General features: G+C 37.2%; 2 protein-coding genes across 2 annotated transcripts; one reads left to right on the top strand and one right to left on the bottom strand.

Annotated features, from left to right (window-relative positions):
* Window positions 1–3,269: 3,269 nt before the first annotated feature.
* On the bottom strand, window positions 3,270–17,015 carry LOC129573300 (uncharacterized). Its single transcript, XM_055453689.1, has 12 exons — window positions 16,451–17,015; window positions 15,942–16,388; window positions 15,627–15,869; window positions 7,026–7,277; window positions 6,472–6,944; window positions 6,131–6,365; window positions 5,683–6,048; window positions 5,334–5,582; window positions 4,981–5,211; window positions 4,429–4,910; window positions 4,125–4,362; window positions 3,270–3,839 (listed from the first exon to the last, which is right to left on the bottom strand). The coding sequence occupies exons 1-12, from the start codon at window positions 16,660–16,662 to the stop codon at window positions 3,581–3,583; spliced, it is 3,687 nt and encodes a 1,228-aa protein (XP_055309664.1). The 5' UTR covers window positions 16,663–17,015; the 3' UTR covers window positions 3,270–3,580.
* Window positions 10,228–13,428, top strand: LOC129573293 (piggyBac transposable element-derived protein 3-like). The gene is made up of 2 exons (XM_055453682.1): window positions 10,228–10,283; window positions 11,910–13,428. Exon 2 carries the CDS (start codon window positions 12,122–12,124, stop codon window positions 12,695–12,697), a length of 576 nt encoding a protein of 191 aa, XP_055309657.1. The 5' UTR covers window positions 10,228–10,283; window positions 11,910–12,121; the 3' UTR covers window positions 12,698–13,428.
* Window positions 17,016–17,618: the final 603 nt, after the last annotated feature.

Raw genomic sequence — 17,618 nt, 5'->3', positions numbered from 1 at the left:
GAATAAATTTGATAATTTGAGAAAAATGCATTTTATTTTTCATTAGCAATCTTCTACGCAATCCTGAATTTATTCGCATTGGAACATTTAGGACAGACCATTCATTGCTGTCCCCATTCAATAATGCATGTCGGATGTTTAACTATGCAGCGCTATTCATAGATCCATCGCTTCCACTTCATCAATTCAAACAGAAGTTACAAAACCTACCCGACTCAACTTTTGGTACTTGGGCCAGTCTCAAATCACCCGACAGATAATTTTGACGAGATAAGAAACCGACTTTATCCAAATTTTAAGCTACTAGTCAGTACATTGAGCAATTGAAGTTATATTATTTATTTATTTATTATTATTATTGATTTGTGTCATTTTAAATGTTATGTATTTTATTTTATTTGTTTGCAAGTCAAATCTATTTATTGCCTATGTTCTTAATATTTTACCTATTTTCATCTACTCACATTTTAAACCTAAGTCATTACGTGCAAAAACGAGAATAACTATACTATTCATAAACCTAAAACAAAATAAGACCCTATACAAAAACCTATGTATTACATCACTATGTTACCTATTATTCAGCCAGTATTTGGCGGTGTAAATAAATAATAATAATAATAATAATAATAATTAGCCCATCCACAGTTATCACGGAGGACGATAGTCCGACAATTGACGCTCCATAGACTGTGCATTTCAAGCCAAATACCAAAAATGCCAGTTTTTGCGTCACGAGTATTTATACAGTAAATATGCTATTTTTCCAGGACACTATTTGGGCGCCGGCATGTTAGGTACCGTTGGAAAGGTCTTGGCCCAAATAGTCGGAAACACCATATCCCCCATGCCTAAAGTGTGGTCTAGGCAAAAATATAGCGGTTGGAAAATTTCGATAAATTTTCAAATCTATACCCATATCTTACGAAGGGGGTGGTCTGAGTTGTCCAAGAGAAGCGCCTCCTCGCCACCTATCCAACGCCTGTCCAAGTGCCCCGATTGGTCCAAAAACGAAAAAGTTATGGGCATTGGCAGTTTGATCTTGATTTTTTATGAAAGTTTTGATTTGTGCGTCCGTCCGTTCGTTCGTGTGTCCGGAAACTTTTTAGACCCCCACAGATTCCGGTGTCGATATACCCAAGCTGTAGCTGGTGTCGGGCCACATCAAAACCCGTCCTCAGATTGAAATTTGCATTACAGGAGAGCTGGCTATGGCTTCACTAGCCTGCATGTATACGATTTTTTCAAGTATTTATTTCGCATACTAGATCAACTCAGACGCCCATCGGGTAAAGTCAGCTCGGTATCATTTGAGAAGACCTTCAAAAAGTTCCATACACACATGCCAATGTTTATGTGATATAAAAGAAAAAAGTCGATTTTTATGGAAAATCGACCCCCTTAAAATTCACACCAAACGCGATTTCTTAAAAATCAGCCCGACAATGTTTTACCAAAAACTGAGCGTTTGTAGCCGGCCACCATACCAACAAAATGGCGTATGCCATATATCCGTGAAAATTCGTATTTCGAAGTTCTGGCCATAGGCAATTCATCAATGAACGGAATTTGTACGAAGAGTCGCATTCTACGATGAAATTGCTGCCAAAAATACGCTCTACTGGCTGAAAAAAGCTCACGAAAGGCCATATCCGCTTAATTTTCGACGAACAATCGATTAAAAGTGGTTACAATGCGATCTGAGGGCATTTCATGGTCGAAAAATAGGTCGGATTGAAGTGAATTTTTCAACTTGCTCTATTTTCACTGAAAATGATGTTTTTGTTCGGAAAACACGTGAAATAGACCTCTGACGACAATTTGGTCTTAGAAAAATGCTATTTTTTCGTGAAAATAATGGGAGTCCGCGAACACTTGAATATCCATTTCGTTGTAATTTTGGTCATAAATCGGCATTTTGGCATCTGAATGTATGAAATTGAACTTTTGCTCGGGGGATACATAAAAAATGCACTTTCCAGAGCTTTGGTGGTTGGGAACTGATATATTTAATGAAATAATGAGAATCCACAATCGTTTCAACACTCTTTTTATGGTTATTTTGAAATTTAATCATATTTTACCGCATTTTATAATGTGCAATTAGAGGAAATTGGGACTTTTTTAATGGTAGTGGAAATTAGATAGTGCAATCTCCAGAACTTGTGAAATTAGAATGCCAATGTGTTAACCAGAAAATTGCAATTTCCTGATAATAAGACCTTAAAATAGACATACTTCTGGTAAAAATGAATTTTTCCAAAAAAAGCCTTGCAAAAGTTGTGATATCAGATGAAAAACCTCTAGACGAGGTTGAAATGGAGTGACGCTCCGTGCGTGGATTTACCACTCAAAATGACTGATATCATTTTGAGTGACGCTAGGAAGCTGTATTACTGGGAACGAAGTTCAAAAGTGTTTTTCGCATTCACTATTGTGAAAATTTATTTACAATAAGGAAAAATATCACGTCACGACTTTTGAATTTAGTCTTCAAGTCAAGCTTTAAAGCGTTTTGCCGTCCATTTCAACCTCGTCTAGAGGTTTTTCATCTGATATGATTATCTGAAATAATTGCGATGAAAAGTCATTTGAAGAGTGAATTGAATCTACTCCAAAAGCAAATTAACATCACAGTCAAATCAGAATGCAATAAATTTTGGGACAACAAATTGAAGAGTATCACCAAAGGCAGCAAAAAGTTATGGAATTTGTCGAAACAGTACAGCGGCAAATACGATTCCGCCATCAACAAAATTTGGGTCCCTAATAATTTGATAAAATAAATCGAGTGGGAGTGATAAAATATACCTGGGGTACATCTGGGGTGGCTGGAAATTTAATGGTTTTCAAGTCTAACGAAGCACAAACGTTTGGTACTTGCAGAATTTCATTTCCTATTCTGGTGTTCGAGTAATCGTGCTAACAAATTTTTGCAGCGTACAGCGTACAGCACACAGCGTACAGGGTACAGCACACAGCGTACAGGGTACGACACACCCACATTAACATAGCAAAATAACCACTGTATCGTGCTTTTTGGTGTCGAAAATGAATAGAAAAATGTTTTTATTGGGGTACCTTAGTTTTGGAGTGATTACAATACTTTTACTCACGACATGGGCGTGCGGAAAAGTAAAAAATCGACTTTTGGCCAATAAGTCCCCCAAATATGGACTTTTTACGGTTGGTGTTGTGTTAAAAAGTTATTTTTTCTCAAAAATAATGGGAGTCTTATCAGACGAAAATTCTTTAAATTGGTTTTTTGAGGTACCTCCTGAAGAAAAGTGACAATTTTTCTGTATTTTGGCCTCGAATTGTCATTTTCTATTTGGGAGTTACCTCAATATCCGCAAAATATTCGCGATATACGTATTTACTTATTTTCAATACCAATTTAGATATTTTGTGGATATTGCGTATATTTCATATAAATTGCATACAGTCACTCCAAAACGTTTTCGGCCACCTCTTTTTTTGCAATAAATTTGATTTTGTCAGAAAATTATGTAAATATGATTTTATATAGATCCTAGCCCCTAGCACTTGACGATTCGAAGTTAACTCAAGTTTAATTTGACTAAATTGATGGTTCATTTTTTTCGGCCGTCAACACCATCTCCTTTAGTGTACGTTTTCGTTCAAGGTGACGTGAACAGCCCAAGCGAAGTGTGAAATGGTAAATACACTCAATAACGCTCAGCACAGACGCTCCCAAGAAGAGACCAAGTAGCCCACCGCAATTGGCAAAGAAGTCAGTATAACCATACAGTTCGGATCGTTGTATAGCAACAAATCGATGCTCCTTGAAGAAGACTGATAACCGAGCGGGTTGCGCGCTGAAATAGAGAAAAAAACAATGTGTTAGTGTTTATGTGTCCCCTTCTGCAGTCAGTTCAGTTACTTTGCATCGTACTCAAAAAATAAATCTAGAAAAAAAGACCGACAGTTAATCTGGGCCACCCTGTACAATATACATTCTCACCTCCTCAACAAGCGATTAAATGATACCTTTTATGCCTCAAAAATGGAAAAATAAAAAAACCTCATAAGTTTTCCGAATATCGTCAAATTACAACCCCAAGATGTACATAACATTTGAAAGTAGTCATCTCTGAACATACCCAACTAAATCATCTGATGACGCATCATATTTTTGTGCTATGATTGAATCGGCCTTATCAAAATCCGTTTGAATAATTTCTGCATCGTAATTGATCAAAACGCAGGCTGATAAACAATTGCAGGCTTCGGAATCTCTATCATTTGAATCACCGGATAAGTGTCTTTCTAGAAATGCGTTCTCGGCTTTATTGCAACACTGTATTTTGTCAGAACCACAAACTCGAGTATCATTGTCTCCTTCAAACGGATGAAAAGTGCATTCATTAATTAGATTCAATCAGTAGAATGAGAAAGAGTCATTACTTGGCATTGAAAATTTGACGCAACCGCAATGTTTTCTGGTATAGTTGGCCAGACATTCCATTTCGCAATTGTGTTGCGTGTACATTTTGAAGTATTTCAATTGATGTTCGCCATTGAAATAACATTGGCGTTCAGTAGGGCTATAAGATCGTAGGGACTCTGCGGTGATAATCATTTGCGGTTTCACTGCTATCATGACATCGTGTAATATTGGAACGCGGAAGTAACGTAGCGATAGTTGTGGTACTTCCCCTGGATGGTGCAAAAATATCTTGGAGCCCTGAATTGGCCCACGACAGAGAAAATCCAGAGCGTTATCATTGAGATGAAGTAAAGTGAATAAACCTGCGTTGGATCCAGAGCCAAACACTCGATACGGATATGTTGTGTTGTAATCACTATCAACGTTTTCGTAACCGTCTTCTATATTCCAATGTTTGACCGACGGATTGTTCGTCATGGTCATCATATCAGGCACAACTCTAGAATTTGACCAATTTTCATCAATTCATTTGTAAATTTAAAGGAAAAAAATTGAAAATATTCACATACGCTTCAGTGTAAATCTGTCGCGAATCAAGAGCGTTGAATGTGTAGCAGAGACCATCTTCGACCAGATTCATTTGGAAAAGGGACTCACATTCTGTTTCATCATTATGCCAACGACAGTGAGACACATGAGTTTGACCAATGTCGAGAAACATCTTATTTGTGAAATTCTCACCAAATGATTCGATAAAGTTGTCATCGCATAGTTGATATATCGCCTTCATTCGTACGATTCTACGAAGCATAATCAACATTTCAAAATCATTTGGAGTGATGTTTCAATTTCAACGACAATGCCAACTAATTGTATTTTATAAAGCAACTATTCTACCACTGACATTAAATTTCGTTCTTACTGTTCTGTTGGCACTTGGTCTTTCTTTCCATCTGCGATCATATTATAGACTTTGGTGAAGTTGAGTTCGTTCGTATGAGATTTGGTTTCTGGGCAAATAGTTACAGCGGGAAATGGGATCGACGAAACTGACGTCGCTTTTTCCGAAAAAGTCACAATAACCGGGCTCGATTGCCATTTGATATAAACACCTTGAATAAAATTTACACACAGCACCAGAGATATACCAACAGAGATCGCCCAGAAAATTCTATTCAAAACAAACAAAAAAATATTCAATTGGCAAGAACTTTAAAGCTTTAATCTTGTTAATAATTTTGAAAAGAAAAACGTATACTCGAACGTCGAACCTTTCAGTCCGATGGCGTCCTTTTTCAGTAAAATACCGAACACCATGAACAGAACTATCCACAAGGAAATCCGAAATTTCTCCAAGAACGAAATGGAAACGAGACAAAACTGCGCGCTTTTCCGCTGTCGCAACCGCCATATTTCTTACATAAGTCTCGTGCTGTGACATACGAGACGAAAGAGAGCAGCCCAGGCGAAGTGTAAAATAATAGAAAATCTCGATGATGCTCAATAGAGAAGCTCCAAAAATGAGACCCAATATTCCTCCGCAATTGGCGAGGAAGTCAGTTCTACCGTAGAGTTCTGATCGTTGCAATGCCATAAATTGATGATTCTCGTAGAAAATTGTCAAACGGGACGGTTGACTGAAATGTTGGGAAAAAATAACGACAGTTATTAGAACTATTTCAAGTGTATAAATCCCCCATTGGGATGGATCACACATACAATGACTCGATGGACATTCCATTTTGCGTTAAATTTGTCTTGCTGAATTCATTTTGTGAAATTTCCACGTTATAATCGATTGAATTACATGCAGGTAAACAATTGCAGCCGGTCAAAGTAGTTTGTTCTTTAGCCAAGTCATCATTGAAATCTTTTTCAAAGAATTTCTCTTCAGCGTCCATCAAGCATCCGATGATATCTTCACCAATTCCACAGATTGAAGTATTTTTATCTCCTTTGGAAATGTGAAAATTGTTAATAAGTATTCTTTTATAATGATTAACTATATTTTCCACTTGTAAACAAGTGGTGTCTAATCCATCGTCGGGTTTTGGGCTTACTTGGCATTGAGAATTTAACGCAACCGCATTCGCTTTTTGTGAAATTCGTGTGACACTCTAGTTCACAATTGCGCTGAGTATATACTTTGAAAAATCGTAACTGCCGCTCTGACCCGAAAAAGCACTGACGCTGATGCGGTTTGTAACGCTGCAGATCGACTGAAGTTGTGATTATTTGTGGTTTGACGGATACTGAAATTTCTTGTTCGAGTGGCAAGTGAAAATAGTATGTTGAAACTTGAGGTACTTCTGCCGCAGAATGAAGGAGAATTCTGAAACCGTGCACGGATCCACGACACAAAACATCTAAATCACGGTCGTATAGCTTCAATTCCGTAGTTAATCCAGTTCTTGGGCCTGCACCATTGACTCGGTATGGATAGAACTGGTTTTTATTCTCGTTGATGTCATCATAACCTTCTTCGAGTCTTGCACTTGTCTTGTCTTCGAAAGTCATCAAGTTCGGTGCCATTCTGTTATTGGTAGAAAGTTCGAAAAATGAAGCAGGCTATTGACAATTCAATATGTGTATTGAAATTGAAAGAGTGGCATACTTCTTTGTGTAAATATCCCTTGAATTGAGAGCATTAAATGTATAGCAAAGTCCTTCGTCCGTCAAAACGGGCTGATAGAGTCTGTTGCAACTACAATTTCGATTACGCCATTTGCAGGTTGATACGGTACTATCGAGAGGTAGGGCGATGTCTTTTATTGTATCCAAAACGCTATCGTCCGTAAAATTCTGCCTCATGTTTTCGAAATACAACATATCACAAATTTGCAACGCAGCCATCATTCGCGTAAGCCTACATTAGAAAAATGGATAAAAACATCCAGTTATTATCAGATATACAGTCTGTCTAGTTATAGACGATAAGAGATATCTAAGTGAAAACACAAGAATTTTTCAAATTTCTCTTTCGAGATATTTTTATTGAGCCTTCAGCTCGGTCGCAAACAATCCAATAGTTAATCCATTCGCCTTGTTTTTCGATAACACGGGCACAGCGTGAAGGCATACTTTTGCTCAAATTTTCAGCATATTCTCGCGAAAGGCTGTCCCACTGGCGCTTCAAGAACAAAGTGAGATGTTTTGTGCTTCGAATATGTTTGCCTTTGAGTCTCTGCTTCATGATGGACCAAACGTTTTCAATCGGATTGCAGTCTGGAGATTGAGCCGGCCAATCCATCTGTTGAATCCCATTTTCCTCTTTCCAAGCAGTACATAAACGACTTTTGTGTTTTGGGTCGTTGTCTTCTTGTAGAATCCATTTCGACGTATCGTTGCCATAGAACTTCTTGGCGGTGGGGAGCAATGTCGATTTGTACAACTGGCGCATTCGATACTTCTCTAGGATACCAGTAAACACGGTTAATTTACCAAAACCGGCTTCACAGAAGGCTCCATACACATGCACCTTTTGCGGATGCTTAACCGTGCGAACCACCGTTCTTTTTTCGCGTGTGCACCAAGTATGGGTGAGGGAATTCGACAACCAAAACGATGATTCATCTGTGTATATAACTTTGCTCCAATCAGTGTCCAAATTTTCGGTTGCCCATTGTAGTCGTTTTTCGATATGTTCTGGTTTCAAAAGAGGTTTTTTCATTGTGGAGCGATACTTTAACGACATTTTACCTAATCTCTTTCGCAGTGTCTCTCTTGAAACGTTGATATTTGATCGACGTAGTCGTTGTACCCCCTGACGCAACGACAAACCTGGGTTTTGATCGAAAACCTTAGCAATATGCTGATCTTGCTTCGGCGTGGATGCTCGGTTGGGCTTAATGTTTGGCTGGTCGTTCACATTTTTTTCACGTTTATATTGATCTACCCAACGCTGGACGAATGGCACCGTCTTTTTAATGTATCGGGCGGTCGCTGTAAGCGATAATTTTGGCCCGCGTGGATGCAAATGCAGGAAAACTGCTTCAAAACGTTTAGTATAGTATTCCGAATTCATGTTTTCAATTAAAATAAGAGCACCAATGTGACTTTACATCTGTCAAATGCAGTTTGCGACCGAGGTTAGAGTCGCATCTGACCACACCAAAAAGCCTATTTAAATATATTCAAATTTGAACATCGTTTTCCCTTATCGTCTATAACTAGACAGACTGTATATGTCAAACTGCTATTATTCTATCAAAATATTGGGAGTCCCAGAAGATTAAAACAGCCATTTTCCATCACTTGAGTGTCAAAACTGTGTGTTATATATGTAAATTGTAAAACTTTCGAAATTCTTCCAAATGGTCCTACTTTGCATAAAAAATCGGTAAAAATTCAAAGACAAACCACCTCATAAATATTATTGAGAACTCTATATCTACCCGGTTTTCGACAAGAAATCGATTTTCAGTATCAGCCAGCGTTTGGTTCTGTCCCAGAAAAAATATCTAGATAAAAACGAGATAATCTCAAAAATGTCCAAATCTATCTAGATATCTTTTTTGAATTTATCTTTTTTCCGAAAAAGATAGATATCTTTGAGCTATCTTAAGATAATCTTTTTAGAAATATATCATTCTTTATTCATATGTTAATTTGATGAATTTTTTTCAATTTTTTTTTGTTCTGTGAAAAATGCACGAAAATTGGCCAAAAATATCCCAATCAACAAAAAATTTCAGTTGGAAGATTTACGTGATTTACCTTGATTTTGAAGTGTATTTTTTTCTATAAATGGGATGTGTATATTTTTTCAACAAGTAGGACAAATCTGTAGTGTGAATCATCATTTGGTATCAATCGAATCTCTGATACAATTACTTGATGAATATCTTAATTTTTATCTAAAAGACGACAGATAGATAGTCGAAAAAAAAACTGAAAAGATAATAGATAAGATTTTCGACATTTTTGAAAAATTATCTAGATAAGATAATAGATACTATCTATCTTATCTTATCTTAATATCTTATATAAGATATTGGTGGTCGAAAAATCTGATACATTGAGATCATGTTTTTAACTCGCGATATTTTACACTCGAAATGGAAACTTCATTTTGAAGGTACGAGAAATGAATACAATTCAGAGGTTTCATCATACAAACTCTAGTTTTTATCTACGAAAACAATAGTGGTCCTGGAATAACAGAACACCTACTTTCTTGGGACTTTTGTATCAAATTTTTACTTTTGTTCTAAATTCTTTGAAAAACCGCATTTCAGTATAAGAAATAATGGAAAAAGACCTATTTTGTGGAGTTCTATACATCGGCCATTCCACACGAAATCAGGGAAGAGTTGCAATGTGAGGTCGCCGAATTGGCTGAAAATTGGCTTGAAGTCTTGTTTCCGATAGAAAAAGAGAAAACCAAAATCTCAGGCCTAAAAGTGGCCTTTCTGAGTTAACCCAGTGTGAATTTTTGGAAAAATTGAAAAAATCGAAAAAAAGGGTTTGCGCCAACTAAAATCTAACTGTGAAGTAGTTGACACATTGCCAATATAAAGTATAAAATGTTAAATATCTCAAAATAGTGGGGTTTTTTTGACATGTTTTTTTGCGTCAAAAGATAGCCCATGTTACGCCGCTTCAGATGGGAAAATAAAATTTCGTGTAACACCATGGTTAACCCGGGAGGTCCCAACGTTACTATATGGTAACGCAAAAGGTTGGTCGACTTTTTGATGGCTAGCTCGTCACGAACGCAACCAAATATGACAAGTTAAGGATTTTTAGGTTGGCAAAAAATGCCGCTTTCCATTGTTATAAGCAAACGTCAGTATGTGTTCGAGTGTGAGCCAGAGAAAAATTTTTTTTTTTTGGAAAGTGGAAAAAAATCGATTTTCGCAGACATGTCGAAGTAAGTCGTGATATATTTTCAATATTTATTATCAGAATTCGATAAACTTCACCGTGCAACACATGTTTCTGCACATGAGAAATTCCGATTGCTTGTTTTAGAGGACCAAAAACCAAGCACCTTTGCATCATTAGTTTGTTCGAAACCACGTCTAGATTTTTTTTTATCGACAATATAAGACAAATTTCAGGTCAAAATGAGCAAATCACAAACATAAGCATCGATTTGACAGGTAAAGGCAAATGATTTCTACCTTTTCTGCCTTTGAACAACTAGTATGATCCTTTACAAACATTTTGGGTACTTACATGACCAAATCGAGTGATGTTTTCACATATTTCTGACCGCATATTTGGTTGGTTCGAATTCAACTCTGAAAGAATCGACTTTTGGCCAAAAATCCTTAAATATAGGCTTTTTAGGGATAGTATCTTAGCGCAAAGTTATTTTTTCTCGAAAATATGGGGAGTCTACCCAGACCAAATCTCTCAAAATTGACTTTTCGAGGTACCTCCCGAACAAAAGTTACGTTTTTAATGCATTTTGCTATGAAAATATCATTTTTTGTTCGGGAGGTACCCCAAAAATCATTTATAAGAGATTCTGTGTGGGAAGATTCCCAATATTTCTCGAAAAAATTAATTTTTTACTAAGAAACTCATCCAAATAGTGTATTTTCGAGGTACCTCCCGAACAAAAGTTACGTTTTTCATGCATTTTGCTATGAAAATAACATTTTTTGTTCGGGAGGTACCCCAAAAATACACTATTTGGATGAGTTTCTTAGTAAAAAATTAATTTTTTCGAGAAATATTGGGAATCTTCCCACACAGAATCTCTTATAAATGATTTTTGGGGTACCTCCCGAACAAAAAATGATATTTTCATAGCAAAATGCATTAAAAACGTAACTTTTGTTCGGGAGGTACCTCGAAAAGTCAATTTTGAGAGTTTTTGTCTGGGTAGACTTCCCATATTTTCGAGAAAAAATAACTTTGCGCCAAGAGACCATCCCTGAAAAGCCTATACTTAAGGATTTTTGGCCAAAAGTCGATTCTTTCAGAGTCGAATTCGAACCAACCAAATATGCGGCCAGAAATATGTGAAAACATCACTCGATTTGGTCATGTAAGTATCCAAAATGTTTGTAAAGGATCATACTAGATGTTGAAAGGCAGAAAATTTAGAAATTATTTGCTTTTACCTGTCAAACCGAAGCTCATGTTTGTGATTTGCTCATTTTGGCCTGAAATTTGTCTTATATGTGTCGATAAAAAAAAGTCTAGACGTGGTTTCGAACAAACTAATGATGCAAAAGTGCTTGGTTTTTGGTCCTCTAAAACAAGCAATCGGAATTTCTCATGTGCAGAAGAAAAAGTTGAAATTTGTTACACGGTGTTGATATCAAACGATAGCTAGAGACATAAATTTTAAGAATCAAACAAGTTTTATGTACATCGAAAATATTTTCGTGTCGTTAGAATCCTTCAAAATGATGCGTTACCATATGGTAACGTTGGGACCTCTAGGGTCCGTGTTGAGGTGAACAAAAAAAAATTTTTTCCACGCATTTTCTCATGCATACACTTGTATGTTCTTGTGTTTTTTTTTTTACATTTCAAACAGAAAATTATCATTGAAAGATGCCGTCAATTATTTGAAACAGCTAATTGACGAAGAAGAAGGAGATAATTTCATGCGAGATATTGATGGAATTTACATTGAACCACCCGGAGATGACGGTAATGTGAGTGGTGAAGACGAGGCAAATGAGAATGAAGGAGGTACAGTCGACGCATTGTCTCGCAATCAGTTGAAATCTATCGTATGACGAAAGCATGATCGCTTATTATGGTAAACATGGCTGCAAGCAATTCATCAAAGGCAAGCCCATTCGTTTCGGCTATAAAGTTTGGTCTCAGTGCACACCGTCTGGTTATTTGGTAAATTTCGAAATTTACCAAGGCTCGAACCCGCGATCAAACCCGAAGTACGAAAAGAGATTTGGCAAAATATCGGCGCCACTTTTGTCCATGATTGACGACTTCCCCGATGAATTGAAAGGATTGCCGTTTGGATTCTTCTTCGATAATTTTTTCACTGGTTTTCCATTGCTTGCATATCTGAAAGCCAATGGCTACAATGGCACAGGAACAATGCGAGAAAATCGGATCGTTGCAAGTTGTCCAGTCACGAGTAAAAAGGTGTTCAAAAAGAAACCACGTGGCACCATTGAGGCCGTCAAAATGCAGCAAACCGGCATTAGAGTGACACAATGGGTCGACAATTCCGTTGTTGCTGTCGCTTCGACATGTTTTGGATCTGTGCCAACATCAAACGCGGCACGTTATTCCAAACAAGCTGGAGGCCGAGTAAATGTTGTTCGACCATGCTCCGTAACGGAATACAACTAATACATGGCTGGTGTTGATCGCTTGGATCAAAATGTGAACAACCATCGCATTGGCTATCGTGGGAAAAAGTGGTGGGCTTCAATATTCCCTTGGCTCATCGATGTAGCTGTGAATAACGCTTGGCAATTGCAACGCGGCACAAAAGTTCTCTCTCAGCTCGATTTCAAACGTGAAATTTCAACATACTATTGCAAACATTATGGTTCGCCTCCGATTCAAACTGGTCCGCGAAAACAGCGACGTGAGGAAGACATCACTCGGAGCCTTCGGTTCGATGGGAAAAATCACTTTGTCGCTCCAAGCCCGACAAGACGGCGTTGCGTTGGCGACACATGCAAATCTGTTGGTCGCACAATTTGCATGAAATGCAATGTTGGTCTGTGTGTGTCATGTTTCGCAGGATACCTTACTCGTAGCGGCACACCATCTACCAGCAATCGGTCTCGTAGTGCCACACCACAAGCTGAATAACTTTTTTCTTTCATTTTTTTTCGTATATTTCATTTCAATACTATTCAAAATTATTTCTTTGTATTTCAAAATAAATAAAAACGCGTTTTCATGCTTTTCCGTTCATATACTTCATGATTTTCCGTTGAAAAAAAAAATGTTTTTGTTCACCTTGACACGGACCCTAGAGGTCCCAGCGTTACCATATGGTAACAGCCGGAAAATCGCCATAAAAAGTTTTTCCGGCCCGGAAAATTCAAACCACCTATTTTTTCGGAATCTACGCCCCAAAATCTACAATCCCTGAAATTTTCATCGAAAAATTCGAAAAAAAAAGTTCTGGGACTTTCCGGGTTAAATCCGTGTAATTGGCCTCGGCAGGTGAATCATATGTCATTTTTCAGCGTTTTTGTGGGAAAAATGGTCGAAAATGGCCTCTTACGACATTTTGATATGAAAAAACTGCTATTTTTTCGTCAAAATACATGAAAAAACGATCTTTTTCACATCGGTTTTCCTATAAATTTGGTCCGAAACTGACTTTTCTTCATAGAACAAACGAATGGTCGAAATCTGCTTACAAAATCACATTTGTGGCATAGAAAACCCACCTATAATGGGCTGTCATGATTCTATTTCCACGTAATTTTTGACGGAAAATCGATTGAGACCCATCTCAATCCTATCTGATGGGTCTAAAAGGTCGAAAAATGACCCTGCTTCAGAGGATGTTTTCAACTCGCAATAAAAACACTTTTTTTGCTTCAAAAATTCCCTATTCTGCATTCAATCGTGAATGGCTTTTATTTTCTAGCGAAACAAATGAAAATACACCAATTTGCTTACCATTTTTGGCTCAATTCAGCGTTTTATATGTAAAATCTCCATTTTGAGTGATTTTTTCGATGACAAAGTCGATTTGAGACCAAAATACAACAAAATGGGTGTTTTATTGTTCACAGGCCCCCATTATTTTCGAAAATAAATAGGAGTTTTCTAACGTAAAATTATTGAATTACGCAAATTTAAGATACCTCCCATACAAAATGACCGTTTTTCAGAACAATTTCTACATAAAACGCTGAATTGAGCCCAAATTGGAATATTTTCATTTGTTTCGCTAGAAAATAAAAGCCATTCACGATTGAATGCAGAATGGGGAATTTTCGAAGCAAAAAAAGTGTTTTTATTGCGAGTTGAAAACATCCTCTGAAGCAGGGTCATTTTTCGACCTTTTAGACCCATCAGATAGGATTGAGATGGGTCTCAATCGATTTTCCGTCAAAAATTACGTGGAAATAGAATCATGACAGCCCATTATAGGTGGGTTTTTTATGCCACAAATGTGATTTTGTAAGCAGATTTCGACCATTCGTTTGTTCTATGAAAAAAAGTCAGTTTCGGACCAAATTTATAGGTAAACCGATGTGAAAAAGGTCGTTTTTTCATGTATTTTGACGAAAAAATAGCAGTTTTTCCATATCAAAATGTCGTAAGAGGCCATTTTCGACCATTTTTCCCACAAAAACGCTGAAAAATGACATATGATTCACCTGCCGAGGCCAATTACACGGATTTAACCATGGTGTTACACGAAATTTTATTTTCCCATCTGAAGCGGCGTAACATGGGCTATCTTTTGACGCAAAAAAAATATGCCAAAAAACCCCACTATTTTGAGATATTTAACATTTTATACTTTGAACCCATTTTTGGAGGTTCCAATGGGGCCATAGAGGATAGATTACAGGCGGATTTTGTAGCCCCATCGATTCCCTTTCCAACGGTACCATAGGTTTGGCAATGTGTCAACTACTTCACAGTTAGATTTTAGTTGGCGCAAACCCTTTATTTCGATTTTTTCAATTTTTCCAAAAATTCACACTGACTGAGTTAACCAGAAAGGCGGGCCACTTTTAGGCCTGAGATTTTGGTTTTCTCTTTTTCTATCGGAAACAAGACTCCAAGCCAATTTTCAGCCAATTCGGCGACCTCACATTGCAACTCTTCCCTGATTTCGTGTGGAATGGCCGACATAGGAAACAGTTATTTTTTCATGAAAATAATGGGGTTTGATAACATTAGAATACTCAATTTCCTTTAATGAGCATTTTTATATGGAAAATTTGAACTCAAAAAATCGCACTATACATACAAAGTAGTTTATGAAGCATAGACAAACCCTCAAGCCCTATAAAATACACAACCATGTTCACCTATCTTCTGACGAAGAATCAATTCCCACCTTGAATCAACCCTACCTGGTATCACTAAGTTGTTAAAAGTATGATAGTCTAGAATGGAAATTTCAATTTGTAAATTAAGAGCTCTATGGTCAACACTGGACTATATCAGCTGATATAAAAATGGTTTCGAAGATATTAACAGAAGTCGGATCACATAATTTGTACGACATGTGCGGAAAAGCTCATCTTACGTAGGTTAGACTTTTTATTCTGATTATGTTATCAGCATGTACCTTTCTTTTGAAATAGTTTCGTTGTGTGTGAGCATGTAGTAAGTGTTCTTGAAGTCTAATTTTTCAAATTGAATTTTGATTTCTGGACAAATTGTCACTGTCGGGAACGAAATTTTCGATATTGGAGTCATCTTATCGGCAAATGTGACAATTACTGGATTCTCGTCCCATTTCATCCACACTTTTTGTATCATATTTGCGCAAAAGTATATCAACAATGCGAACGAAATCATCCACCAAATTCTGTTTGAGGTAAAAACCAATATGTCAAATTGATACTTCTATAATTTTACTAGATGAAAGTACTCTACACACCTTTCGGCCCAATGACGACTTGGCTCCGAAAAATACCGCATACCATGGATGGTGCTGTTTGACAAAAACTCTCTGAACACACACTTAATCTTCTGGTGAAAACCAGTTGCTGATGTTATATTGGATGCGTTGCTCCGTTTTAAATCGTTGCTTGTGGTATTTGAAGGCTCTTCTGCTGGTTTGATAATTGTGATTTTGGGAATATTCTTCAAAATGGATACAACTTTTTTTCTCATGTGCATTTTGCGTATACACAGTGCATAGCCCAATCGAAGTGTCGAATAGTAAATAATCTCAATGATACTCATGAATGATATTCCCATGAACAAACTCAGTAAACCACCACAGTTGGCCAAAAATCCAATGGTACTATAGTATTCAGATTGTTTCAATGCAATAAATTGTCGCTGCTTGAAGAATATGAATAGACGACTGTCTTTTACAACCCTGAAAACAACATAGCACATCGTGAAAAAAACCGGTCGTTTTAAATTATTTCTTGAACATACTTTTCGGATAAGTTAAACAAAGTTTTAGGTTGTTGTGTTAGTGCTTCAAATTCATCGTCCCAATTGTATTTCGACTGGGTGGTCTCCGCATCATATGTTATCGATGTGCACGCCGGCAAACAGTCACACCCTCCACTGACATCAGCAATATCTCTGGTGCCTTCAGCAAAATGTTTCTTCATCAATTTACCCTCGGCTGCATTGTAGCACATGATCTTCGATGTGCCGCATATAGGTGTATCAATGTCCCCTTTAAAAGTAATTCATAGGTCAACGATAGACAAAAGAAGTCAAAGTCGAAATTCATCTCGCCCTCTTCTTTCAGATCTCCTTTGACTCCTTTTCCTATCATTACACAGTGGAACACATAATTGCGGGACTCACTTTTAAGAATCAATAACATTACCTTTTAACACCCTTATTATTTAATCGACCATTCTTGAAAAAAAAACGCCAATTGAGTCATCAACAAAATAGTCACCCAACATGGCAAAAACGCGAAAATTGATGACCAATATGAGGCAAAGAACTTAGTAACAAGGAGATCACCTGTTCGGTGCAAGTCTTCAAAAAATCAAGATATCGAGAATCCCTTCACCCAAATCAAAGAAAATGTGATTTCCTACCGCTATAGCCACTAACATTACCTATATTAACCCTATGGTCGTGTTTGGGACACTGAATGCCCGTGACGAAGCTTGAAACTAAATAAAAGTACTAAGAAATGTAAAAATTAACCGAAGTTTGGTCTCTTTCGATGGACTCAACCTTTGGAGCTTCACAATGAGAATATTCACATATCATATATGAGTAGTTTGGAGCGAGTAGTTTGGAGTAGTTTGGATTCACATATCATATATAGTTCACTTTAGTTTACTATATAGCTATCCCTTTTCCGCTCATTTATCATCGACATTTCATCCGACACATGTTTTGCCGTCGTGCTTAGGGGCATACAGTTCTCTACGTGTATTTTGTATGAAAAATAGACTGTGATAAGGAGATAAGAGATACCCGTCTTCAGGAAAGTTGGGGAAGATCTCCAGTACTACAACTTTGTCCAAGACACCATCTCGCGCCATCTCCTTATCTCTTATCAGCTCCGCGTAATGTCTTATCAGTTACAGGTATGTCTTATCTCTTATCACAGTCTAATTTTCATACAAAA

Source organism: Sitodiplosis mosellana, unplaced genomic scaffold (genome assembly GCF_009176505.1).
Source record: "Sitodiplosis mosellana isolate CC-2019 unplaced genomic scaffold, AAFC_SMos_1.0 Smas_scaffold_6056, whole genome shotgun sequence".
NCBI classification, from domain to species: Eukaryota; Metazoa; Arthropoda; class Insecta; order Diptera; family Cecidomyiidae; genus Sitodiplosis; species Sitodiplosis mosellana.
Note: the sequence above shows the minus strand (reverse complement) of the source record. Positions and strands in the feature narration are given on the sequence as shown.

Coding starts and splice junctions, on each gene's coding strand:
- LOC129573300 (XM_055453689.1), bottom strand. CDS start 16,662: ATGTGCTACAATGCAGCCGAGGGTAAATTGATGAAGAAACATTTTGCT. Junction 16,389..16,450: donor TTGTTTAACTTATCCGAAAA/GTATGTTCAAGA, acceptor TGTTGTTTTCAG/GGTTGTAAAAGACAGTCGTC. Junction 4,911..4,980: donor CGACAGATTTACACTGAAGC/GTATGTGAATAT, acceptor GTCAAATTCTAG/AGTTGTGCCTGATATGATGA.
- LOC129573293 (XM_055453682.1), top strand. CDS start 12,122: ATGATCGCTTATTATGGTAAACATGGCTGCAAGCAATTCATCAAAGGC.